This window comes from Nerophis lumbriciformis, linkage group LG02 (genome assembly GCF_033978685.3).
Source record: "Nerophis lumbriciformis linkage group LG02, RoL_Nlum_v2.1, whole genome shotgun sequence".
In the NCBI taxonomy this organism is placed as follows: Eukaryota; Metazoa; Chordata; class Actinopteri; order Syngnathiformes; family Syngnathidae; genus Nerophis; species Nerophis lumbriciformis.
Window position 1 is genome coordinate 20209354 of NC_084549.2, and position 27603 is coordinate 20236956.

Below are 27603 nucleotides of genomic sequence, written 5' to 3' on the forward strand. Positions count from 1 at the left end.
GTTTATCCCAGCTTGTATATGGAGACATGAGAGCTTCAAGCAGATCAGTGCTTGGCCACCATGCAGAGAAACCACATGGGAGATGCTGTCATTCTCGGTGAGTCTGAGTCATTCATCTTTGACATTGTAGCAGTTATTGGTTTCAGGATTAAGTTGATGTTGATTATGTCAGGAGCGGATTAAAGTCAGCTTTACACGTCACGGTGTCTCTGCCGTCTTTGCAGTGGCGTGTCAAATACTAACTACGGTAATACTAAGGCTAACTAATAAATTACCTAAAATGATGCATAGTTAGTCTTGGACACATTTTGAGTTAAAGGGATGTTTTAATTTGTTGAATGAGTATATTTTAGCTGAAGATAACACAAGAAAATTAAGTAAAAATCGCGAAAAAAATAAAAATAGGGCAAAATATGTTGAGCAGTGATCATATTTCTCATAATAATATACTGTATGTATGAATAATTAAGTAAAGACGATAATAAAATGAGGCCCTCAGCTAGGTTTTAGGGACCTGTGTTAAGGCATATTAATCTCCATGTCCAAAATGACTGTCCCGGTCATGGATGTGGTGGCAAGGTGAGGTGGACCTAAAAACAGGAAAGCTCAAAAGTTTAATCCATTTTAGAAAACAAAAGTAAAAGTGTCCATGTATATGTACATGTATATATATATGTATAGTATATGTATATGTATATGTATATGTGTAAAGTTTGGACACACCTCCTCATTCAATGCATTTTCTTTATTTTCATGACTATTTACATTGTGATTGTCCCTGAAGGCATCACAACTATGAATGAACACATGTGGAGTTATGTACTTAACAAAAAAAAGGGGAAATAACTGAAAACATGTTTTATATTCTAGTTTCTTCAACATAGCCACCCTTTGCTCTGATTACTGCTTTGCACACTCTTGGCATTCTCTCGATGAGCTTCAAGCACACTGAAAACCATTTCAGGTGACTACCTCATGAAGCTAATCGAGGGAATGCCAAAAGAGTGTGCAAAAACGTAATCAGAGCAAAGGGTGGCTATTTTGAAGAAACTAAAATATAAAACATGTTTTCAGGTATTTCACCTTTTTTGTGTTCATTCATAGTTGTGATACCCTCAGTGACAATCTACAATGTAAATAGTCATGAAAATAAAGAAAACGCATTGAATGAGGAGAAGGTGTGTCCAAACTTTTGGCCTGTACTGTATGTATATATGTATGTATGTATATATATATATATATATATATATATATATATATATATATATATATATATATATATATATATATATATATATATATATATATATATATATATATATATTTTTTTTTTTATATATATATATATATATATATATATATATATATATATATATATATATATATATATATACATACAGTATATATATATATGTACTGTATGTCTATATATATATATATATATATATATATATATATGTATATATATGTGTATGTATTTATATGTATACGTGTGTATATATATATATATAAATATATATATATATATATATATATAAATATGTGGCTTACACTTGCATCGTATCTCATAAGCTTGACAACACACTGTGTCCAATATTTTCACAAAGATACAATAAGTCATATTTTTGGTTCATTTAATAGTTAAAACAAATTTACATTATTGCAATCAGTTGATAACACATTGTCCTTTACAATTATAAAAGTTTTTTACAAAAATCTACTACTCTGCTTGCATGTCAGCAGACTGGGGTAGATCCTGCTGAAATTCTATGTATTGAATGAATCGTTTTGAATCGGAAAAATATCGTTTTTGAATCGAGAATCGCGTTGAATCGAAAAAAAAAATCGATTTTGAATCGAATCGTGACCCCAAGAATCGATATTGAATCGAATCGTTGGACAACCAAAGATTTGCAGCCCTACAAAATAAGAGCGCTGACAGGAAATAAAACACAGAGGAAAAACTAAAACATAACCAACCTGTCAGTGACAAGCCTGACAACACGCCCACCGATAGTACATACTATTTTATAAATTGCTCACGCTGTTTAGCGCGTGGTATTTGGATCTTAGTAAATCAGGCCCAAACAGTGTTTTGCCATTTTCCAGTTCAAAGAAATTCAACAAATGCAAATTCTCGCTAAGTCCACATTTGGCCGGGCTATGAATCATTCTGGGTTTTATCTTGACATTCTTGTTTTTATAGGACTTCTCTGTGCTCACGTCTGCAGCCATGCCAGCAGCACACACCTTGACTGTGCCATCTCTACTGACGCCCGCATTGCATTTGTATGCAAAAATCCCGAGGCGCTTGTCAGGAGCGTCTGCGAGGGTAAAGTTAACTCTTTTTTTTTTATTATTCATAAGTTTCTGCTTTGCTGACAAAATAATGATATTGACATTACCTTGAGGCCTTTTCTTTGAATGATTTCTCATCTTCAACACAATAAGTGTGAGCCGTAGCCCGCGGCAACGTTTGTACGAGCCGATAAATACAGTGGACAACTGTTATGTATTCGACAGCAGCAGGTGCAGAACACCCGTTTGTTTAAAACAGTGTTTTTCAACTACTGTGCCGCCGCACACTAGTGTGTCGTGAGATACAGTCTGGTGTGCTGTGGGAGATTATCTAATTTCACCTATTTGGGTTAAAAATATTTTTTGCAAACCAGTAATTATAGTCTGCAAATTATGTGTTGTTGTTGAGTGTCAGTGCTGTCTAGAGCTCGGCAGAGTAGCCGTGTAATACTCTTCCATATCAGTAGGTGGCAGCCGCTAGCCAATTGCTTTGTAAATGTCGGGAACAGCGGGAGGCAGTGTGCAGGTAAAAAGGTGTCTAATGCTTAAACCAAAAATAAACAAAAGGCATACTTGCCAACCCTCCCGAATTTTCCGGGAGACTCCCGAAATTCAGCACCTCTCCCGAAAACCTCCCGGGACAAATATTCTCCCGAAAATCTCCCGATTTTCAGCCGGAGCTGGAAGCCAAGCCCCCTCGAGCTCCTTGCGGACCTGAGTGAGGACAGCCTTTTTTCAGGACGGGAGGACAACAGGGTGACAAGAACTAAATCATCCAGACTAGAGATAAATTGTATTATTATGTTTATCTTACCTAAAAATAAATATATGTATTAATTAAAAAAATTTAAAAAATTAAATACATTTTTACTATATTTTGCTAAAAACATCAAAATTAATTGTATTTTTATTTGTATTTTTTCCTGACTCCTTATTACATCCAGCCATAGAATTTATACATTAAAATAAACTTATTTGAAATAATTGATTTTAAATTATCATAATAATTCATTTAAAATGACCATATTTAATTATTAAAATAATTGCTTGTTTATCAACAACTTTAGCATTTTATTCATTACATTTTGAAACTCTCAGAAGCCAAGTTGTTATATTCCTTAATATTTATTTATGCAAGTTTGAAGTATCATCTATCTAAACAGTTTTGTTTGCATATATATATATATATATATATATATATATATATATATATATATATATATATATATATATATATATATACCGTATATTACCAAATAGTAGCCCGGGCGTTTATTTCACAAAATGGGGTCAGACCCCGGGCGGCTATTAGGATATGGGCGGTTATTTGCACAAGGCTTTTATTTATTTTTTCACCAGCCTGCACCAGGCCATTATTTGGTTACAATGGTTTGTGTTCAGTATTTTTTTTCGTACTAAAAACTTTAAATGTAAAAGCTAATGTAAACATACAAACAAAAAAACAAGACTATCAAAAGACAAGAGATCAACAATGCCTCAACATGACAGTAGTGCAACAATTGTCACATAGAATACAAATACTAAAAATAAATAAACTTTTTAAATAAAGCAGCCTACCGGGAAAAATAAAATTATGGTACCAAGTACTCAAGTATAAAACCCACCATCAAAACAGAACAATAATACTGTCACTTAAATAAAATAAAGGCTACAGTACTCCAAGTTTTAAATAAAGCAGCATACAGGAAAAATAAAATTATGGTACCAAGTGCACTCGTTGCACCAAACACCACCCCGGTGTCTCTCGTGTCACTCGCGGTGGCATACAACTCCTTTGCCTTAATGCGGATCATTTTGCGGGACACACGGTGGTTCAGTCCACGAACGTGATGTATCCACTGACACAAATTAGCATCAAGCTCGTCGCTCACTTTCTTCCTACCTCCACCAGATAAGCGAGCCCGTTTTCCATCGATTGCCGACTGAGATTGTAGTTCTCCCTTTTTTTGTTTCCATTCTCGTACACGTTTTGGGTCAACGTTAAACTGCCTGGCCGCTGCCAAACCAGAATTCTGCTCCGCTTACTTCACAACCGCTAGCTTGAACTTTAAGTCAAACTTTCTGTTCTTCCCCCTTAAAGTATTCCCGTCCATCAGTTGTGGTGTAGCAGTATACTGTTCATTCAACTCACTGCTGCTGTTGCTTGCCATGTTGAAACTTTTCCTCGTGGGTTTGTTGTTGTCGTTGAGTGTGTGTTACGCTATATGCGGTCACCCATTGCAATATGTTGATTACCCAGAATCCCCACGTAACGTCTGCTGTTACCGTAATGACCAGAATTATTGCACCTTTGCTTTTCCTTTTATCTTATAAATTGGGTTTAATGAAGTCAATATGATTTTAATCTAAATTATGCAAATAACAGCCCATGGGCGGCTATTTGGACATAGGCGTTTATTAGGAAGAGGCGTTTATTTCACAAAATGGGGTCAGACCCCGGGCGGCTATTAGGACATGGGCGGTTATTTGCACAAGGGCGTTTATTTGGTAATATACGGTATATATATATATATATATATATATATGTATGAAATACTTGACTTGGTGAATTCTAGCTGTCAATATACTCCTCCCCTCTTAACCACGCCGCCAACCACGCCCCGCCCCACGCCCCCACAACCCACCTCCCGAAATCGGAGGTCTCAAGGTTGGCAAGTATGACAAAAGGTGAGTGCCCCTATGAAAAGGCAATGAAGCTTAGGGAAGGCTATGCAGAACAAAACTAAAACCGAACTGGCTACAAAGTAAACAAAAACAGAATGTTGGACGACAGCAAAGACTTACTGTGGAGCAAAGACAGCGTCCTTAAAGTACATCTAAACATGACATGACAAAAGGGATAAAAACAACTGAAATATTCTTGATTGCTAAAACAAAGTAGATGCAGGAAATATCTACAGGAAAATACAAAAAAAGAAAAAGAAAAAGCCACCAAAATAGAAGCGCAAGACAAGAACTAAAACACTACACACAAGAAAACAGCAAAAAACTACAACTAAGTCAGGGTTTGATGTGACAGGTGGTGACAGTACACCTACTTTGAGACAAGAGCTATATTGATGCATGGTTGGTTATGGTTTAAAGTCATATCCAACAACGACTTTTTACTGTCAACTGAGTTTCGTTTTTTAATGATTTCTTCTGGTGGTGTGCCTCCGGATTTTTTCCAACGCAACAACTGTGCCTCGGCTCAAAAAAGGTTGAAAAACACTGGTTTAATAACTACTTTGTTTTCTCTGCTGGGCTTGTTTTTCACACTTTAGGTTGCCATGTAAAAGATTCGGAGGTGTGCAACATGACCGTCCAGGCTGTGTTAGACCAATTTCCTCCGCTGAGAGCATGTGAGGAGCTTTGTGGCGCCATTCAAGAGCTGGCGGCACAATGCGAGCCAGAGCCAGGTGCAGTTTTTGTCATAACTCTCCACATATTACATGTGTTGTTTACCAAAGGCGTGCACATGTGAGGCCTTTGTCAATAACAAGCTATGAACTAATTGTCTTATTTGTGCAGCAGCTCTACAAAAGAGAACCTCACTGACTGGCTGGCAGTCCAACACTTTAATAAACTTTGGTAATAAACTACAGCACTGCAAATTATTTGCCATTTAAAATTATATTTCTAGAAACTTCTTTGGGTAATTTTGCCTATTGTTCACAATCATTATGAGAGAAAACAAAAGAGATGTATTTTTGTAGGCATTCTAACTCGTAAATAAAAGTCTGCTTACAATGGAGTCAATGAGAGGTCCTCTATTCCAATGTTTTTCGACCACTGTAGTGTGCCGTGAGATATTGTTTGGTGTGCCGTGGGAAATTATGCAATTTCACCTAGTTGGTGGGGAAAATATTTTTTGCAAACCAATAATTATAATCCGCAAAAAATGTGCCGTTGTCTGGAGATCAGCAGAGTAACCATGTAATACTTGTCCGTACCAGTAGGTGGCAGCAGGTAGCCCATTGCTTTGTAGGCCTACTTTGAGACAAGAGAATTAATGATGGTTACGGTTTGAAGTCATATCGAACATTTGTGCCAGGTATTTGATGAGAACGACTTTATATTGTCAATATAGGCTATTGAGTTTCGTTTTCAACATTTTCTGCTGGTGGTGTCTGTCATGTATTGGTTACTCGGGTCACAGGACAATACCGGAACCATTATAAGGGGAACTTAAAGGGGAACATTATCACCAGACCTATGTAAGCGTCATTATATACCTTGATGTTGCAGAAAAAAGACCATATATTTTTTTAACCGATTTCCGAACTCTAAATGGGTGAATTTTGGCGAATTAAACGCCTTTCTATTATTCGCTCTCGGAGCGATGACGTCACAACATGACGTCACATCGGGAAGCAATCCGCCATTTTCTCAAACACATTACAAACACCGAGTCAAATCAGCTCTGTTATTTTCCGTTTTTTCGACTGTTTTCCGTACCTTGGAGACATCATGCCTCGTCGGTGTGTTGTCGGAGGGTGTAACAACACGAACAGGGACGGATTCAAGTTGCACCAGTGGCCCAAAGATGCAAAAGTGGCAAGAAATTGGACGTTTGTTCCGCACACTTTATCGACGAAAGCTATGCTACGACAGAGATGGCAAGAATGTGTGGATATCCTGCGACACTCAAAGCAGATGCATTTCCAACGATAAAGTCAAAGAAATCTGCCGCCAGACCCCCAGGAAAAGAGAGCGGATGAGGGTATGTCTACAGAATATATTAATTGATGAAAACTGGGCTGTCTGCACTCTCAAAGTGCATGTTGTTGCCAAATGTATTTCATATGCTGTAAACCTAGTTCATAGTTGTTAGTTTCCTTTAATGCCAAACAAACACATACCAATCGTTGGTTAGAAGGCGATCGCCGAATTCGTCCTCGCTTTCTCCCGTGTCGCTGGCTGTCGTGTCGTTTTCGTCGGTTTCGCTTGCATACGGTTCAAACCGATATGGCTCAATAGCTTCAGTTTCTTCTTCAATTTCGTTTTCGCTACCTGCCTGCACACTACAACCATCCGTTTCAATACATGCGTAATCTGTTGAATCGCTTAAGCCGCTGAAATCCGAGTCTGAATCCGAGCTAATGTCGCTATACCTTGCTGTTCTATCCGCCATGTTTGTTTGTATCGGCATCACTATGTGACGTCACAGGAAAATGGACGGGTGTATATAACGATGGTTAAAATCAGGCACTTTTAAGCTTTTTTCAGGGATATTGCGTGATGGGTAAAATTTTGAAAAAAACTTTGAAAAATAAAATAAGCCACTGGGAACTGATTTTTAATGGTTTTAACCCTTCTGAAATTGTGATAATGTTCCCCTTTTAAGGGACAGGATATGATGACATGTGTTGTGTGTTGGACACCTGGAAGTGGAAAAAGTAGGAGCGGGAATAAAAGGTAGAAAAAGACAACAAGTTTTCTTTTGGTGTATTAGTAAGCTTAGATTGCTAATAAGTGAACTAATAAGTGACAAATTTGGCACACAACAATGGCGACGAGGATGGGATAGTTTTCAATGAAAAAAATGTGCCTTGGCTCAAAAAAGGTTGAAAAACACTGCTCTATTCCACCCACAAAGCCCTCTAAATCAGGGGTCCCCAACCTTTTTCGGTTTAATGCAGGCATTATTTTCAGGGACCGGCTTTCCCCTTGTGCCAGATAAATAATGATAATACCTGGGATTTATATAGCGCTTTTCTAAGTACCCAAAGTCGCTTTACATGTAGAACCCATCATTCATTCACACCTGGTGGTGGTAAGCTACTTTCATAGCCACAGCTGCCCTGGGGTAGACTGACGGAAGCGTGGCTGCAATTTGCGCCAACGGCCCCTCCGACCACCACCTATCATTCATCATTCAATTCACCGGTGTGAGTGGCACCGGGGGCAAAGGGTGAAGTGTCCCGCCCAAGTACACAACGGCAGCGATTTTTGGATGGTAAGAGGCGGGGAGCGAACCTGCAACCCTCAGGTTTCTGGCACGGTTGCTCTACCCACTACGCTATGCCACCCCAAATACAGCAAAATTAGCTGAATTAGTGGGAGCCCTGGGCTTGTGTCCCCAGCAGGTTACCATCAACCTGCTGGGTACTGCTGATGGAATTCAGCCTTTGAATACAACACATTTATATTTATTTTGTTCATTAACGTGCATTGTATCATGTCACAAAGTTGTAGCAAATAGAACCAATGGCGACTTCCGATGAGGAGTTTTATCGTACAATTGTAAACAAGCTTATTGGCGTGTCCGGTGGGACAGGCAAAAGTTAAGTCGTTTATAAATTATTATTAAGGACCGCAATGTCCCTTTGGGACAGAGGACCCTATTGTAATTGTAAGGTTTTATTATTATTATACCGGCCGCCTCTTTGAGCTGTAATTTGAACCTCTTAACATGCTTCAAAACTCACCATATTTGACACACGCATCAGGACTGGGGAAAATTGCCATCTAATAAAAAAAAAAAACCCAAAACTCAAAATTGTGCTCTAGCGCCCCCTAGGAAAAACACAGACAAAACTGCTTGTAACTTCCGGTAAGAATGTCGTAGAGACATGAAACAAAAACCTCTATGTAGGTCTGACTTAGACCTAGATTTCATACATTGCATCCTTCAGCAAAAATCAACAAGAAGTTGGCAATTCCCCCTTCAAAACAAACTTTTACTAAAAACAGTCACTTTTGCCTCTTTGAGCTGTAATTTGACCCCCTTAACATGCTTCAAAACTCACCAAACTGGACACACACATCAGGACTGGCAAAAATTACGATCTAACAAAACAACCCAACCCCAAAACTTAAAATTGCGCTCTAGCGCCCCCTAGGAAGAAAACACAGACACAACTGCTCCTAGGAAGAAAACTCAGACAAAACTGCCTGTAACTTCCAGTAAGAATGTCTTAGAGACATGAAACAAAAACCTCTATGTAGGTCTCACTTAGACCTACATTTCATATATTGACAACAAACCCCATCAAAAATCAACAGGACGTTTGCAATTCCCCCTTGAAAACAAAAGTTTTGTAAAAACCGGTCACCTTTTTTCAAACATTATCTCCTCTGAGCGCCTTTGTCGTGTCGGCTTCAAACTAGCACAGGAGAGAGATTGAACCCTTTTGATTAAAAGTTGACGAAAGAGTTTTAATTACTGCTCCGGTTTGGATTTTATGTGCCGTCAAAGTCGGTCCCGTCCATCGCTGCTTGCAGCTTTAATTATATATGTTTCTGTGCGGCCCGGTAGCAAATGCGTCAAGGACCGGTGGTTGGGGACCACTGCTCTAAATAACCATCCAGAATGGAACAACAACACTCCATTTACATTTCGTGGCTTGAATATTAACCAAGTATTAGTGATATTGTTATTATAAGTGCTAACGCAGACAAACTATTTTTAGCGCGCACATTGTTACAGAGAACTTAGTAGCTTGTTGCTGCTATATTGTTGTCGTGAGCTTGGTGAGCTGCTTTCTCGCCTCAGAGCTGTTGAACGTTTATTCTACAAACGTTTGTAGATCATAAATGATATCTCTCACCTTGATAGTAGATGGCATGATCCAACAAGTTGGTCAACTTTGGCATCCAATTTAGAGGGACACAAAAAGACACTTGGTTCCACTCCCCTTTTTTCTTTGCCAGGATTATGATTCATTCTTCATCTAAACGGGAATATATGAACATCCTATCAATCGGCATTCTATTGACAGCAGACATTGTACAGTAAGTGATGTGTAATTATGTTTGTTGGCTCTCCTGAAGTCTACCAGTGACGTCGTGAAATGGATGCTTAAAATGAGCAATATATGTAAATATCACATCTTATTATGAATGTGCCTGTTATTACATTACATATATACTTACAGTGTGTGTATATTAAACCCTGTTGGAAGTGTTTGGATGTTTTTAGGCAGAATAAAGCGGCTTCCATAGGCTCCATTGTACGCAGACTTTTGATCGCATTTATTTACAAGTTAGAGTGCACACAAAAAAGAAAAACGTGTTCTTGTCTTGCATAAGGATTTGGAATATGAGGCAAAATTCCCCCCAAAAAAGGGCAGTTCCCCATTAAGAGGCATTTACTTATTTTTAGTCATTGACTTTACATCATGATCTTAATTTTAGCATGAATATTTGTATTTTTTCTAATCTAGTTGAAACTGTTAAAATTGAGTAAATAACTATTCAAATGAGAACTTAGTTTTCCCCACAGAGAAAATCGTGCTTAAAGATTCTGCAACATTCCGAAAATGTTTAATTTAAGAATTGCAAGTTGAATAATAAAATAAAAATAGGAGTACGGCAAGGCTATCTACTGTCACCCTTCCTCTTCCGTATCTTCATCGACTGGACAATGAAAATTTCAGTGGATGGCCAGAGAACAGGATTACAGTGGAACCCTTTTGAACAACTAGAAGACCTTGATTTTGCTGATGACCTGGCTCTGATCTCAGGAACACACACACACATTCAACGCAAGACCACCAAATTGCATGAACACAGTAAAAAGATAGGCCTCAGGATAAACACTGGGAAGACCAAGGTCATGAGGCTCAACACCAAATCCTATCAACCTATCACAATCGAGGAGCACCCCCTGGAAGATGTGGTCGAGTTTGTCTACCTGGGAAGCAACATCAGCACAGATGGAGGAGCTTATAAAGATGTCGAGCTGCGCATCAGCAAAGCAAAATATGCCTATGGAACTCTCCGACCTGTATGGCTCTCTTCCCAGCTCTCCAAAAACACCAACATCAGAATCTTCAATACAAATGTAAAATCTGTCCTTCTTTATGGCTGTGAAACCTGGAAAACCACCAAATCAATAATCAATAAACTACAAGTGTTTATTAACAGCTGTCTCAGGTACATACTGAGGATTTGGGTGGCCCAACAAGATATCAAATGCAGACCTGTGGAGACGCATGAACCAAGAGCAAATTCAAGATGAAATCAAAAGCAGAAAGTGGGGATGCATCGGCCATACACTTAGGAAGGATCGGAGAAACATAGCAAGACAAGCCCTGGACTGTAACCCTCAAGGCAAGAGGAAGCCAGGGAGACCAAAACTCACCTGTAGACGGTCAACTCTGGATGAACTGACCAAGATGGGGATCTCCTGGCAAGAAGCGAAGACCATTGCGCAGAAGAGAGTGAGGTGGAGATTCATGGTAGACACCCTATGCTCCCAAGGGGGCCACGAGGATTAAAGAAGTAAAGAAGAAGTTGAATAATGCTTGTTTCAGAATGAAATACTTATTTCCATCTTAAAAGTCCTGCCAATTTCTAGATATGCCCTAACAAGTCAAATTTAGCTGCATGGACAGATCATTTTTATTTTTTTTATTTTGTCAGCTCTTTTTTGCAGTGTGACACTTTAATTAAATAATAACATGACACTTAAAAAAAAAAAAAAATTATATTTTTTGTAGATGCTGTTGGATTCTGCACGGACCAAATGAGACGTTGTGTGAGTGATGCTTCGTGCAACAAGAAACTGGCGCGCGTCCTTCAGGCTTGCACGGCAGGCCGCTGTGACCCAGACCGCTGTGGACGAGAAACGGGACATTTTTACGCCAGCATACCGCATAACCTCGCCGAGACGCTGGTCATGTGTGAATGTGATCCCGCAGATCACAGCTGTCTGCAGATGAGAGCAGCTCTGCACGGAAACACGTGTGGTGAGGACACTTTGGTCTGTCAGGAGGCGGTCAGACGCTGTGTTGAGGACCAACACTGCAGGTATGTCCTTTGTGTTATAAGGGGTACTTTTTGAAGTATTTTAATAGTCATTTATTATGCAAAAAAACCTTTTAATCATATTCTAACAAGTAAGTAAGTACATTTTATTTATAAAGTCGCTTTTCACAGATAAAATTACAAAGCGCTGTACAAAACATAGGTGAAGTAAAACAACAATACAATTAAAACAACAGGGGCAACATCATAAAAAGGATACAAAGCGGATTACAAATGATAGTTAAAACGTGCATTAACTAAAAGCTTTACTAAAAAGAGAAGTTTTCAAATGTTTCTTAGAAGTGTCAACACAGTTGAGATCACGGAGGGACTGGTGCAAATTGTTCCAGAGTCTGGGAGCTATAGCCTGGAATGCCAGGTCTCCACAGGTTTTAAAACAAGTTTTTGGGATCTTTAGAAGACCCTGGCCTGCGCCCTGAAGAGTAGGGGCATAACAAGTCAGTGATGTACTGAGGGGCCCCACCATGCAACGCACGGAATGTCAGGACTAACATTTTAAAGTCCATCCATATATCCATCCATTTTCTACCGCTTGTCCCTTTTTCTCAATGCGGAATTTAACTGGAAGCCAATAAAGACCGGATAAAATGAGGGTAATATGGGCTGTTCTGGGTGCACCGGTCAAAATTTTGTACAGCGTTGACTTGTTGAAATGAGTGAAAAGAGAATTGCAATAGTCAATACGAGATGAAATGAACGCACAAATGAACATTTCGAGACCCAATTTTGACAACAAATTTCTCACTGTAGAAATATTTCTGAGATGATAAAAACAGTTTTTGGTCAGTTGACGACAGTGACCCTCCAAAGACATGGACCGATCAAACACAACCCCAAGGTACCTCACCTCCTGGTACCCTAGCACCTCCAAAACCCTCAAATCTAAACTCCAAACATCCCAGAACAAGCTAGTCAGATTACTTCTAGACCTCCACCCCAGATCCCACCTCACTCCTACCCACTTCTCCAAAGTGGGCTGGCTCAGGGTGGAGGACAGAGTAAAACAACTTGCACTGAGCCTAGTCTATAAAATCCGCTACACCTCCCTGATACCAAAGTACATGTCAAGCTACTTCCTTAACATAACCACAACACCAGGGGTTAGCTCCACTAACCACGTTAAACCCAGATTCCGAACTAACAAAGGTCTTAACTCATTCTCTTTCTATGCCACATCAATGTGAATGCGCTCCCAACAGGTATAAAATAAAGTGCATCTCTATCCTCCTTCAAAACCGCAATAAAAGTTTACCTCCAGGCAGCTACAACCCTAAACTAACACCCTCCCCGGATTGTTAATAATCAAATGCAGATACTTTTTCTTATGCCTTCTGATCTCTCTCTCTTTCTCTCTCTCTCTCTCTCTCTCTCTCTCTCTCTCTCTCTCTCTCTCTCTCTCTCTCTCTCTCTCTCTCTCTCTCTCTCTCTCTGTCTCTCTTTCTCTCTCTCTCTCTCTCTCTGCCCACTACTTGCTGTCCATATCCTACCAAGTCACTGTTCCAATATCCATTTCTCTGTTCTCAATTGTTGATGACTGATGATAACAACCAAACCCAATTTTGGCCCGTCAAAGGGTGGCTACCAAATTTAATACATATTCATACTAACGTATTTCAAGACCTCAAAGGTCTACACCGTAAAAAAAAAAGTCTGTAGATTTTACTGTAAAAACCTGGCGGCTCAGTCGCCAGAAACCATCAGTGGTACCATTTTTCCATTTACAGTAATGTACTGTAAAAACAGGGAACTTATATTTTAGCAGCTCCCTTGCCAGAATTTTGCGGTAAAATACAAAGTGGTATTGTTTTTTTTAATTCATAGTAATGCACTGTAAAAAAAAAAAATGGCTGTAGATTTTACGTAAAAAACTGTCAGCCAGAATATTAACGTGAAAACAACGGTGTTACAAATGTTCTATATATTTTATATACTATACTATAATTTAATGTACAAAACCCAAAACCAGTGAAGTTGGCAGGTTGTGTAAATCGTAAATAAAAACAGAATACAATGATTTGCAAATCCTTTTCAACTAATATTCAATTGAATAGACTGCAAAGACAAGATATTTAATGTTCGAACTGAGAAACTTTTTTTTTTTGCAAATAATCATATTATCAAATAATCATATTATCAATCTTAGAATTTAATGGCAGCAACACATTGCAAAAAAGTTGGCACAGGGGCATTTTTACCACTGTGTTACATGGCCTTTCCTTTTAACAACACTCAGTAAACGTTTGGGAACTGAGGAGACCAATTTTTGAAGCTTTCCAGGTGGAATTCTTTCCCATTCTTGCTTGATGTACAGCTTAAGTTGTTTAACAGTCAGGGGTCTCCGTTGTTGTATTTTAGGCTTCATAATGCGCCACACATTTTTAATGGGAGACAGGTCTGGACTACAGGCAGGCCAGTCTAGTCACCGCACTCTTTTACTACGAAGCCACGCTGTTGTAACATGTGCAGAATGTGGCTTGGCATTGTCTTGCTGAAATAAGCAGGGGCGTCCATGTAAAAGAAAAATGCCTGTAGATTTTACGTAAAAAACTGGCAGCCAGACTATTAACGTGAAAACAACAGTGTTACATTGTTCAAAATATTTTATATACTATACTATAATTTGATGTAAAAAAAAAAAAACAGCCAAAAAACGTAAATCTTCCTGTAAAATTCTGTCGACTAAGCTGCCTTTTTTTTTAAAATTGTAAAATCTATAGATTTGTTTTTACAGGTTAACTAGTTGCGTTTGTATTTTAGACCCCTGCTCTAAGTTGTGAGTTTTTGTTTCTCTATGAAGAAGGATAATCTTGGTCGTCATGTTTTCCCCACGTCCTATAATGAAAACCTAAACCCTTAGCAATTTAGCATCCTCCATATGTCTAATGTGTCTGGGTAAAGTTTGAAAGAGATGAAATATCTAGGAGGAACTGGTTACAAAACAACACTTGGAAATGACAAAAATCTATAGATGACCTTTTAGAATGTTTTGAGGTTAAAATGTACATAAAGGATGCAGAGTTGCATGTTAACTGAACCAGGCACCATTTCTACTATCTTGTATTTATTTAAATCGCTGTTTGGCTGGCCATTGTCTCATTTCGGTCGTGGCCCATTATGACTGTCTTGGACTTTTGTGTTATTTATCATGTCTTTTCCTGTCCAACACTCTTATTTTGGTTCACTTTCCTGTTTTTGGTCTTTCTTTCTTTGACTTCACTACTGCCTTTTGAAGCGTGTTCTCCTCACCTGATTCTCGTTTGCAATCAGGAGACTCACTTGTCACTGATTGCCAATGAGCAGGGTTTCTTTGTGAGCGTCGCTGTCAGGTTCAAACACAGATTACATCTATTAAACAGACAAGGAGCAAGGAATTAAACAGAGACAGGATTCCATTTGGCTCAATGAGGAGAAACCCGTAGACCTGTACCCTTGTACAGTGTCGTCCCACGCTCTGACGAAAGGTTGCACGCCTCCTCTTTTATTTGGACTTTCCCTGATTACATGGCAACAGCTGTTTCTAAAGGGAGAAGGGGGTCGTAAACAGCCGTCGCCCTCGGTCACAAAACAGTTCAAAGAAAATATGCCTGGAGCTTGCGTCAGGTCCTGCTTCCTCTCCGCTTTGTAGATCTTGGGTCAAGACAAGATCTTCCTGTGAATTACAATAGATCAAAGAAACCGACACCTTCATGTCGCTTCCCATCGTACACAGTGGAGTTTTACAAGCCTTTCGATTGGTAAGATCAAAGACTGCTTTTGTCTGCTCGCCAGGAACAGAAAGTTTTGTGATAACTTACATACAATTACTCTGACAGTCGCCTTTCTTGCAACGCTAGTTCATTGTTCCAATGATCCTGTTGCGCTTGTTTGTGTTTTTGCCTTGACTACCTTATTTTGTCTTGCCTAGCCTTGCTTTGCCTTGTTTTTTGTCAAGTTTTGTAAAATCTGTAAAATCTACGGTCGTTGTGTTTTTATAGTGTATTAGTACTCTATATTGGTGGATTTTACTATAAAAAAAAAAAAAATGTTACTGTAAAATTTTTGCATGAACAATTTGTTGGATTGAAATCGTAAGTCGAGCAAATATTTAAGTATTTATCTTTATTGGAACAAAAACATCGTTTTGACATTCATGATGATATAATATTTTGTTTTATTATTAGGGATGATTCAAGTGTAAATATATGTAATTGTACGCAGTACATTTATTTTTGTAATATATTTACTAAGAAAAGATAAGGTACTTTATTAACACATGTTATTAGCACCCTTTCAGGGGCCACGCAAACTGATGTGGCGGCCCAGATCTGGCCCCCAGGCCTTGAGTTTGACTTATTTGGACACAAGAGGAACATATAAGGGTTAGGGTTAGGGTTAGGGTTACTAATAAGCAATAATTATGAGGTACTTTATTAACACATGTTATTAGCACTCTTTCGAGGGCCACGCAAATTGATGTGGCGGCCCAGATCTGGCACCCAGGCCTTGAGTTTGACACCTGTGGTCTAAATTCTTGCATCAAGGCGGGAAAAAAAAATTGGTAACACTTTAGTATGGGGAACATATTCTAAGTAACGAAGACTTAATTTAGAGTAATTTGGACACTAGGGGAACATATAAGGGTTAGGGTTAGGGTTAGGGTTACTAATAAGCAATAATTCTGAGGTTATAGAGGGAAGACTCTTAGTTAATGGCTTGCTGGTTGTATAATAAGGCCATGCAGAATAGGGCATTAACCTTATTCAGTGGCCTAGTGGTAAGAGCAGGGGTAGGGAACCTATGTGGCTCTTTTGATGACTGTATCTGGCTCTCAGATAAATCTTAGCTGACATTGCTTAACACGATAAGTAGTGAATAATTCCGCTGGTAATCACAGTGTTAAAAATAACGTTCGAATTATAAAACATTCTCATGCATTTTAATCCAATTTTCTATCGCACCTGTTCAAGAAGTCGAAATAATGGTAAGAAGTATTTTATTCATTATTGGTTAGCTTTAGAATAACAATGTTATTAAAAAGAATAAGAGACCTATTATACTCTAAAAATCCTGGTCTATTTTAAAAATGCACACATTTAGTTGTATTCAGTGTTAAAAAACATTATATGGCTCTCACGGAAATACATTTTGAAATATTTGGCATTCATGGCTCTCTCAGCCAAAAAGGGTTAGAGTGTCCGCCCTGGGATCGGTAATTTGTTAGTTCAAACCCAGAGTCATACCAAAGACTATAAAATGGGACCCATTACCTCCCTGCTTGGCACTCAGCATCAAGGGTTGAAATTGGGGGTTAAATCACCAAAAATGATTCCTGGGCGTGGCCACTGGTGCTGCTCACTGCTCCTCTCACCTCCCCGGGGGTGATCAAGGGTGATGGGTCAAATGCAGAGAATAATTTCGCCACACCTAGTGTGTGTGTGGCAATCATTGCTACTTTAATAAGTACTTAATAATGACTAATTAAGAGCCATTATGTTACTAATTTGCATGTTAATAAGCAACTAATTAATGGTGAATATGTTCCCCATACTAAAGTGTTACCAAAAAGTCAAATACACTAATGTGGAACCTGGTGTGACATTAATTTCAAACTGCTGAATATTGTTATAAAATGTAACCTTTAAACGCCTCACCCATTAAAAAGTGACCAGGCATATTTCCCTAAATAGCACACAGGGTCATTTAGTTACTCAACTGCAGAGAGGAAGTGTCTAATAGGATAAAGTGTTAATTAGTCTAGAATAGGCCTTCATCATTATTTCATATTTCAGTTTCTATCCATCTTACTGTTTCTATCTATCCATCCATGTAGAGAATTGTTAACCAGCTTCCAAGCCGAATGCTGGAGCCCTGCGGCAGCACCGTGCGGCGGCGAAGCTCTTCAAAGTGAATGTTTTGGCCGCCTGGACCCATCAGACATTCTCGGAGAAGAGTTGAAATGCAGAAAGGCCTTCGTGGCCACGCTGGGCACGGCGCTGCAGCGCCCGTGCACGTGCCGACAAGTGCACGGCCCTGATTTCCTCACATGCAGCGTGATACAAGACGTGCTTCACAATAGGTCACATTTCAGTGAGTGGACGCATCATCAGAGGCTCTTACAAATGTCGATTGAAAGATATTTACATTTGGGGTCTATTTTAGGAAGCCATCGGAGAAGTAATGGCCCTTCTACTCCTCCTGCAATCAGTGAGTCGGAGGAAGGTCGCAAAGGGCTCACTGGTAAATGTCCACGTGCAAACACTCCACTTTGTAAAAACATCATCTGAGTTTTTTTCTCTGTCTTTTCCCAGATTATTTGCTTTATAGCGGTGCAGTTGTGCTGCTCCTCGGAATTCTGCCAATGATTTTGGCTGTTTTATATAAAATACGGTGAGTCCATCTCCACAAAGGACAACTGGTAATGAATATTACTATTACAGTAGAACCTACAGTAGGAAGGGGGATTCATATGGCATCATTTGTGGTGGTTTACCTGACACATGAAACGTGACAAATTGTGGGGTTGCACTATGCACTTTAGCTGCCAGATGGCAGTAGACTTAGACTCAGACTTAGACTTAGACAAACATTATTGATCCAAAAGGGGAATTGTTCCACAAAGTAGGCTCTGCTAAGCCTGCTCAGTGGCCTTGTGGTTAGAGTGTCTGCCCTGAGATCGGTAGGTCGTGAGTTCAAACCCCGGCCGAGTCATACCAAAGACTTTAAAAAATGGTACCCATTACCTCCCTGCTTGGCATTCAGCATCAAGGGTTGGAATTGGGAGTTAAATCACCAAAATTATTCCCGGGCGCGGCCACTGGTGCTGTTTACTGCTCCCCTCACCTCCCAGGAGGTGGAACAAGGGGATGGTTCAAATGCAAATACATTTATTTGAGAACGAACACCGAGGTACCACGGTACCAATATCACTCATCATCATCGGCGGTCACTCGACGAGTATGACGATCCTCCCGGTAGGGGTGTATCCCTTTATGGAGGATGCCTGTGCGTGACTTTGTTTAGCGTGTGGAGACTGGTGCACAGATAGTCACCACACAATCCTTGACAGAATCGGGTCAGGGTCCAGTGGCATGGAGTCCAAGACGACTGGGGACCCTTTTCTGCTGCAGCCTTCTTCCGCCATTCCAGCCGTTGTGGTAGTTCAAATCTACCGTCTTCCGCCTGCTCTGCCGTTGAGGTCTTCACCGTATCCCTGGCGAGGGGGCAGTCAGGTACTAGGCCTTTGCCAAGGGCCACCTGGGGTAACAGTAGTAAAGGGGTAAACCTCCTAGTGCCCCAAGACCCCATAGAGAAGCCTCCACTGCCGGATGCACTTTAACGTCATGCCCAGGACAACAATATCATTACGATTGATATCAAAGGTGGCATCAGTATCAAAACGAGCAAGATAAATATGTTTTTTGTAATGTTGTTTAAATATATTTTAGACACTTAGATATTGTTTACAAACGCAAGAAACTTTAGTGAAAATGACTGTATTGTCCAGACTATCAGCCGCACCGTAATATAAGCGGCACCCACTCAATTTTAGAACGAAAAAGATGTTTCCATATATAAGATGCAGATATATACCAGTACTGTCCGCCCTGAGATCGGTAGGTTGTGAGTTCAAACCCTGGCCGAGTCATACCAAAGACTATAGAAAATGGGACCCATTACCTCCCTGCTTGGCACTCAGCATCAAGGGTTGGAATTGGGGGTTAAATCACCAAAATTATTTCCGGGCGCAGCCACCGCTGCTGCTCACTGCTCCCCTCACCTCCCAGGGGGTGGAACAAGGGGATGGTTCAAATGCAGAGAGTAATTTCACCACACCGAGTGTGTGTGTGACTATTGTCATGTCTGTGTGATCATGTTTTGTTTTGGTTATGTTCGGTTTGGTTTTTGGACCCTTTGTGCAGTCTTGTTTGTTTTGTTTCCATGACAACCCATTAGTTTTCACCTGTCCTCATGTCACGCACCTGTCTCACGTTTTGCACTCGTGCACCTGTCACTAATCATGTCACTGTTATTTAAGCGTGTCTTTTTCAATCAATCAATCAATCAATCAATGTTTATTTATATAGCCCTAAATCACAAGTGTCTCAAAGGGCTGCACAAGCCACAACGACATCCTCGGTACAGAGCCCACATAAGGGCAAGGAAAAACTCACCCCAGTGGGACGTCGATGTGAATGACTATGAGAAACCTTGGAGAGGACCGCATATGTGGGTAACCCCCCCACCCCTCTAGGGGAGACCGAATGCAATGGATGTCGAGTGGGTCTGACATAATATTGTGAGAGTACAGTCCCATAGTGGATCCAACATAATAGTAAGAGTCCAGTCCACAGTGGGGTCAGCAGGAAACCATCCCGAGCGGATATGGGTCAGCAGCGCAGAGATGTTCCCAACCGATACACAGGCGAGCGGTCCACCCCGGGTCCTGACTCTGGACAGCCAGCACTTCATCCATGGCCACCGGACCTGTGTGTCTCCCCCTCCACAAGGGATAGGGGGGAGCAGAGGAGAAAAGAAAAGAAACGGCAGATCAACTGGTCTAAAAAAGGGGGGCTATTTAAAGGCTAGAGTATACAAATGAGTTTTAAGATGGGACTTAAATGCTTCTACTGAGGTAGCATCTCTAACTGTTACCGGGAGGGCATTCCATAGTACTGGAGCCCGAATAGAAAACGCTCTATAGCCCGCAGACTTTTTTTGGGCTCTGGGAATCACTAATAAGCCGGAGTTCTTTGAACGCAGATTTCTTGCCAGGACATATGGTACAATACAATCGGCAAGATAGGATGGAGCTAGACCGTGTAGTATTTTATACGTAAGTAGTAAAACCTTAAAGTTGCATCTTAAGTGCACAGGAAGCCAGTGCAGGTGAGCCAGTATAGGCGTAATATGATCAAACTTTCTTGTTCTTATCAAAAGTCTTGCAGCCGCATTTTGTACCAACTGTAATCTTTTAATGCAAGACATATTTTTCTGTTGATCGTCCTGGTGACATTACCCTTACTACCTCTGCTGCCCATGAGATTCCTGTTTACTATATTTCATGCTTCATGCCATGCCACTGTAAGTGTTTTTGTTTCATGTTCATAGTTAATTGCCTTTGTGCTAGCCTTTTGTTTCATTAGTCAAGCTTGTTTTCCGCCATTGTGCGCACCTTTTGTTTGCTTCCTTTTTTTGTAGTTTGTTAGTGTTTAAATGAACATGTCCTTACCTTCACGCCTTGGCCGCGCTAACTTTCCTTTGCATTCCGGGAAAACACAACACCCCAAGGTTCACGTTTTGACAACTATCAGTGGCACTTTAACTTTAACTTTACTAAGGATGCAAAGAGTATGGCTGGAAAGGATGATGCAGGTACAAAGTAGACTAAAATGTACCATCGTAGCAATATAAAATATAACATATATGTAATATTTACATATTATATATACAGTATATAATATATACTGATATATCATTATATTATATTATATTTTTACACAATATATAACAAATCCCAATTACCATGTACAATATTACAGTATATGTAACAGTTGCAGCAAAAACAGGGCAGCATAAAATAGAGAGTAGATCCAGCAGAAAATATGCATTATAAACAAAGAGAGGTAGCTAGCATAGAAGCGGTCAGGTAATAGACAGATATCATCTATTGCTGTATGGGGAGTGATTATACAGCTGGATGGAGTGCGGAATGAAGGAGTTCTTGAATCAAACACTGTGGGAACGAAGCTGAAGGAGCCTGTTGGAGTACGACCGCCGCTGTCCCTCAATTGTCTGGTGGAGTGGGTGGGCAGGGTTGTCCATGATGGCGAGCAGTTTGTCCAGTGTCCTCCTGTCCCTCACTGACACAAACGTCTCCAACTATGTGCCAATAGTTTGGCTGGCTTTCCGGATCAGTTTGTCAATCCGGTTTAAGTCCCTTTTGCTGGTGCTGCTCCCCCAACAAACCACTGCAAAGTACAGGGCACTGGCCACGACAGACTGAAAAAAGATAACCATTCTCCATTAGCTTGCTGCACACATTAAAGGACCTAAGCTTCCTCAGGAAAAAGAGTCTGCTCATGCTCTTCTTGTATACGACTTTGCTGTTGTCCTTCCAGTCCAGTCCGCTGTTCAAGTGGACTCCCGAGTACTTGTACTGTACGGCCAGAATGCTGAATATCTTAAAATGGGATTTGTGGCAATTCCAACTTTGACCATGGCGTCAGTTGCTATGTAAATAAATGATAAATGGGTTATACTTGTATAGCGCATTTCTACCTTCAAGGTACTCAAAGCGCTTTGACAGTATTTCCACATTCACCCATTCACACACACATTCACACACTGATGGCGGGAGCTGCCATGCAAGGCGCTAACCAGCAGCCATCAGGAGCAAGGGGTGAAGTGTCTTGCCCAAGGACACAACGGACATGACGAGGATGGTAGAAGGTGGGGATTGAACCCCAGTAACCAGCAACCCTCCGATTGCTGGCACGGCCACTCTACCAACTTCGCCACGCCGTCCCATGTAGAGTGACACTTTCCATCATTTTCAGCAGACTGCATCAACGACCTCTCTTACTCTCACGGAAGATACACCAAGGAATGGGGCCAAAAGAGTCCCTTCCCTACTGTGAGAAACCGAACACGATCCTGGTGGTTGACTTTCAGGTTGCCAAAACCATTTTTCATCGGAAACACTTTAATGATTAGGTGTATTTTATTAACTTAGACTTAGACTTAGACTTTCTTTTTATTGTCATTCAAAATTGAACTTTACAGCACAGATAAGAATGAAATTTCGTTACATAAGCTCATGGTAGTGCAGGATAAAAAAGCAATAAGGTGCATATATAAATAAATAAATATATATAAATAATATATATATAAAATATATAAATATACATAAATAAATAAATAGATTACTGTACAGATAAATATATTGCACTTTTTCACATGCGTCCACGTTTATGGATGTATGTTATATTGTCTTTTTTATTCCAGCGAGTTAATCCTTTTTGGGGGGAGTTGAGGGGATAATTTAATTTAATTATGATGCGTTCAAGAGAAAACTGTGGCCATCGTTAAGTATGTATGAAGTTTACAGCAAATGATTGAAGTCAAATTGTAATGTTTCTCTGACAAGAACTTAACCCCTATAGAATAAAACCTAAATACTAAAATAAAGTAAAACTGCTTCTCACACTTTGAAGGTGCATAGTGGAGAGGGAATGAGACAGTGTTTTATTAGGGATACTAGAATAAAATAAGCCAAAGAAAAAGCAACGCACAATTTGGAAGTGCAGGTTTACGGGGGCTACATTTTAGAAAGCTAAGTTCCGGAGCCTAATTTTCCTCACTATTATTTTTAACACATGTAAAAAATCGACATATATTAACGTTGTTCCCCTAAGGGAAACTGGGTAAAACACGGCACACTGACAAAGCTTAACCTATTGTTACTATAACAATCTACAAGGTTAATGCAGTTAGCTTGTCGTTCTTCCCCTCCATTTATCTGCTTGCTTTGTAATTCAAGTTATCAGAATCAGAATCAGAATCAGCTTTATTGTCATTACGCAAGGTAAAGAGATTGAGATCATTGCATATATGAACTGTTGCATTTGAAACAATTGTATTGTTTATAATAGAGGTAATTATTGTTATTATTCATAATCAAAAGTGCCATTTATATTGGTATCAAAACACACCTATTCCTGACAGCGTATTCACTGTAAATTGTATCAATCTCTGGTGTTGTTTTTACTCAGTTTATTTTATTGTTTTGTCCTTGAGTGCCGAGAAAAGCGCTTTATAAGTAAAATGTAGTATTGTTTTTATTATTATTATTTCTATTGCTCCATTTGTAGTAATGCTCATAATGCTCATTGTCATTTCTGTGTTATTAATATTTGCTTCACTAACAGCTTCTCTGCTATCACATTTCGTATCATATTTGTATATATCGTATTTGCTGATGTTGTTCTGTTGTTGTTGTTGTTGTCTTAAAAACAGCGATCGGCTTGGGGCTCCGGTACACTATAGTTTGCAGTATGTTTTTAAAAACAGCGATCGGCTGTTTTTAAAAACATACTGCAAACTATAGTGTACCGGAGCCCCAAGTACAGGGTAAGGTGGCCCTGGGCATTGTTTAAGTTTGAAGACTTTTCCCTGTCATTTTTATATGTTAGTTACAAATAAACAATGTCATATATGTTAATATAAAATACAAATTTCAATTACAAAATTTCTTGAATCTAAAATCACCCTATCTTAAAATATAAAATGGTTTGTTCCACCTGGATAGTGGTAGACCAAACTTGGAACACTTCACTCGACACAGACGTCATAAGGTCATCAAAGCTCACTTTTAAGCATTCACACACAAAACACACCAATGATAAAGTGATAGAAAAAAGGTAAAAATAGAATAAATCTATCGGTGGCAGCAAAGGAGAAAGTAATGTACAAGTTTCACATTTGCACCTCTTTGCACATAACTGTGGTGTGTTCAAGGACCCTTGATGAAAGTTAGAAACAAAGGCTTTACCCCCAGGAGATGCACTAATAATATGATAATGTTGTATTCTGATGATGATAATCTTACAAGAATCAGCTAATCTGTACATACTATGAAGTATAAAGAAAAAAAAATAAACAGATTTATAATCATATTTCAGTGAATAATGACAGATTATATGAATATTATTCATATTCTAGCCACTTTATATTAAATGTGTTGGAAATGTTTTGCAAAAAAATCTAAAAAACTACAAAACAAATATGTAGGGGGTTTATCAAGCTATGTTCTAGTACATGGGTGTCAAACTCTGGCCCGCGGGCCAAATTTAATTTGGCCCTTGAGGCAATATCAAATTAACATTAGAGCTGGCCCGCCGGTATTATATAGCGGCAGTGCCGCTGTAACACTGCATTCACCGCTAATACTCATACTTGCCAACCCTCTCGATTTTCCCGGGAGAATCACGAATTTCAGTGCCCCTCCCGAAAATCTCCCGGGCTAACCATTCTCCCAAATTTCTCCCGATTTCCACCCGGACAACAATATTGGGGGCATGCCTTAAAGGCACTGCCTTCAATGTCCTCTACAACCTGTCGTCACGTCCGCTTTTCCTCCATACAAACAGCGTGCCAGTCACATACTATATGCGGCTTTTACACACAAGTGAATGCAAGGCATTCTTGAGCAATAGCCATACAGGTCACACTGAGGGTGGCCATATAAACAACTTTAAAACTGTTACAAATATGCGCCACACTGTGAACCCACACCAAACAAGAATGCCAAACACATTTTGGGAGAACATCCGCACCGTAGCACAACATAAACACAACAGAACAAATACCCAGAATCCCTTGCAGCACTAACTCTTCCGGGACGCTACAATATACACCCCCGCTACCACCAAACCCCGCCCCCCCAACCCCGCCCCCGCCCACCAAGTTAATTTTGATATTTACCTCAGAAGGCTGCAAATAGAAAAGAGGCATTACATTTTTTATTTCAACTATATTTAATATACCATTGATGTTTTTTCGTTTGTTTTTTGAAAATTGATTTTGCACTATTGAGTTGTATAAGCGTTGCTTGTTCCATATTCAGTGTTAAAGCAAATCAGTGTAGCAAACTGAGCAATGATTAACGTTTTATTCATGCTCTTGCTACTTCAAGGCTTGAATGTTTGATTCATTCATCCATCCATCCATCTTCTACCGCTTATTCCCTTTGGGGTCGCGGGGGGCGCAGGAGCCTTTCTCAGCTACAATCGGGTGGAAGGCGGGGTACACCCTGGACAAGTCGCCACCTCATCGCAGGGCCAACACAGATAGACAGACAACATTCACACTCACATCCACACACTAGGGCCAATTTAGTGTTGCCAATCAACTTATCCCCAGGTGCATGTCTTTGGAGGTGGGAGGAAGCCGGAGTACCCGGAGGGAACCCACGCAGTCACGGGGAGGACATGCAAACTCCACACAGAAAGATCCCGAGCCCGGGATTGAACCCAAGACTACTCAGGACCTTCGTATTGTGAGGCAGATGCACTAACCCCTCTTCCACCGTGAAGCCCTTTGATTCATTCATTATTGTTATTTTATTTTCAAATTCATTATTAGCCTGTGGAAAAAGTTTATTTTGATATTTACCTCAGAAGGCTGCAAATAGAAAAGAGGCATTCAATTTTTATTTAAATTGTATTTGATATGCCATTGATATTTTTGTCTTATTATTATTTGAAACTCGATTTTGCATGTCACTATAAAGTTATATAAGCCTTGCTTGTTCAATATTCAATGCACAACTTGTTTGGGTCCCTATTAAAAGGTTAATTTGTTCAACCTTGGCCCACGGCTTTGTTTAGTTTTACATTTTGGCCCACTCTGTATTTGAGTTTGACACCCCTGTTCTAGTATGTAAATCCCATCTTCAAAAAGTCAAAAACTTTGGGTGTCTTTAAAAGCTGATTTCAAACTAATTTGCAGTCATTTGTTTTTAGCGCCCGGTAACATGCCAAGTGTGTGTGAATGTGACATGGGTCAACTGGTCAAAACAGGAATAATCTGCTGCTGTGAAGACCTCTTTAAAAAAAAGTGCAAGTCAAAGATCCGTGCACTGTGCTCTCTTGAAGGACCACTTTTTGAATTGGACATGCAATTTAAAATTATAAGTTAAAAATCCCTGTTGAAGATGCTCATTAGGCCTCACAGTCACCTTCCTCAGATGATGTCTCTGTGAAGTTTTGTTGAGTGCACCTAAATTTTTGTAGCCAAAATAAAACTATTTTGGAGGCGGTGCCATGTACTACAATGCAGATGTGCTTGTACAAATAAAAACCTCCCCTCTAACAAAACACTGTCTTTCTAATAGACACCAGGTCTATTCTGCAGTTTAGTGAATAGAGAATAAACTGTATTTAATTGACCTTGCTTTGTTACACAGGCTGGTGAGAAGACACAACAGACGAGAGGAAACCAAATTCCAGCCTCTTGAAAAAAGTCACTGTGTTGCTCTCATGTAAGATTTCCCCGACTATGAATTTATAAAGTATTTTTTGCTATTTGAACGTGTATCAGTCAAGAATGGATTAGAGTTTTGTTGCTAATAATGTGAGATTATGTTTATATAATTTATTTCATGTTTTTTGTTTCTGTAAGGTTTTTTTTTTGTAAATTGAATAAAATAATGTCAGATATATAAAGTATATATAACTGTTTTTTAAACATGTTCCAATGGGAATGATGGCGATGATAGTGATGAAGTGGAAGCAAGTGAGGCGAAACTGACCGTCTGATTGGATTCAACATTTGTCTTGCCTGCTGTGACTGCATGATGGGACGCAGCTGCAGAACAGGAAACTCACACCTCCAATATCCATCCATCGTATCTTGTATGATATTCATCCTGTTCGGCGTCACTGGTAAGCTGGAGCCTATCCTATAGCAAACTTTGGGTGAGAGGTGGGGTCCACCCTGGAGCGGTCACCGGTCAATCAAATCAAACTTTATTTATATAGCACTTTTTTATAC

The 27603-nt window shown here is 39.7% G+C and overlaps 2 protein-coding genes across 2 annotated transcripts in view; one reads left to right on the forward strand and one right to left on the reverse strand.

Annotated features, from left to right (window-relative positions):
- Positions 1 to 60: 60 nt before the first annotated feature.
- On the forward strand, positions 61 to 27377 carry gfral (GDNF family receptor alpha like). Its single transcript, XM_061976920.1, has 10 exons — positions 61 to 97; positions 2207 to 2332; positions 5583 to 5717; positions 5833 to 5889; positions 11745 to 12054; positions 17882 to 18138; positions 18211 to 18288; positions 18360 to 18438; positions 27017 to 27091; positions 27329 to 27377. Exons 1-10 carry the CDS (start codon positions 61 to 63, stop codon positions 27366 to 27368), a joined length of 1194 nt encoding a protein of 397 aa, XP_061832904.1. The 3' UTR covers positions 27369 to 27377.
- hmgcll1 (3-hydroxymethyl-3-methylglutaryl-CoA lyase like 1) overlaps positions 21725 to 27603 on the reverse strand; it is a 73892-nt gene continuing 68013 nt past the window's right edge. The window contains exon 10 of the mRNA XM_061957398.2: positions 21725 to 22050. The gene's annotated coding sequence lies outside the window, so the exon portion shown is untranslated. The remainder of the gene's footprint in view (positions 22051 to 27603) is intronic.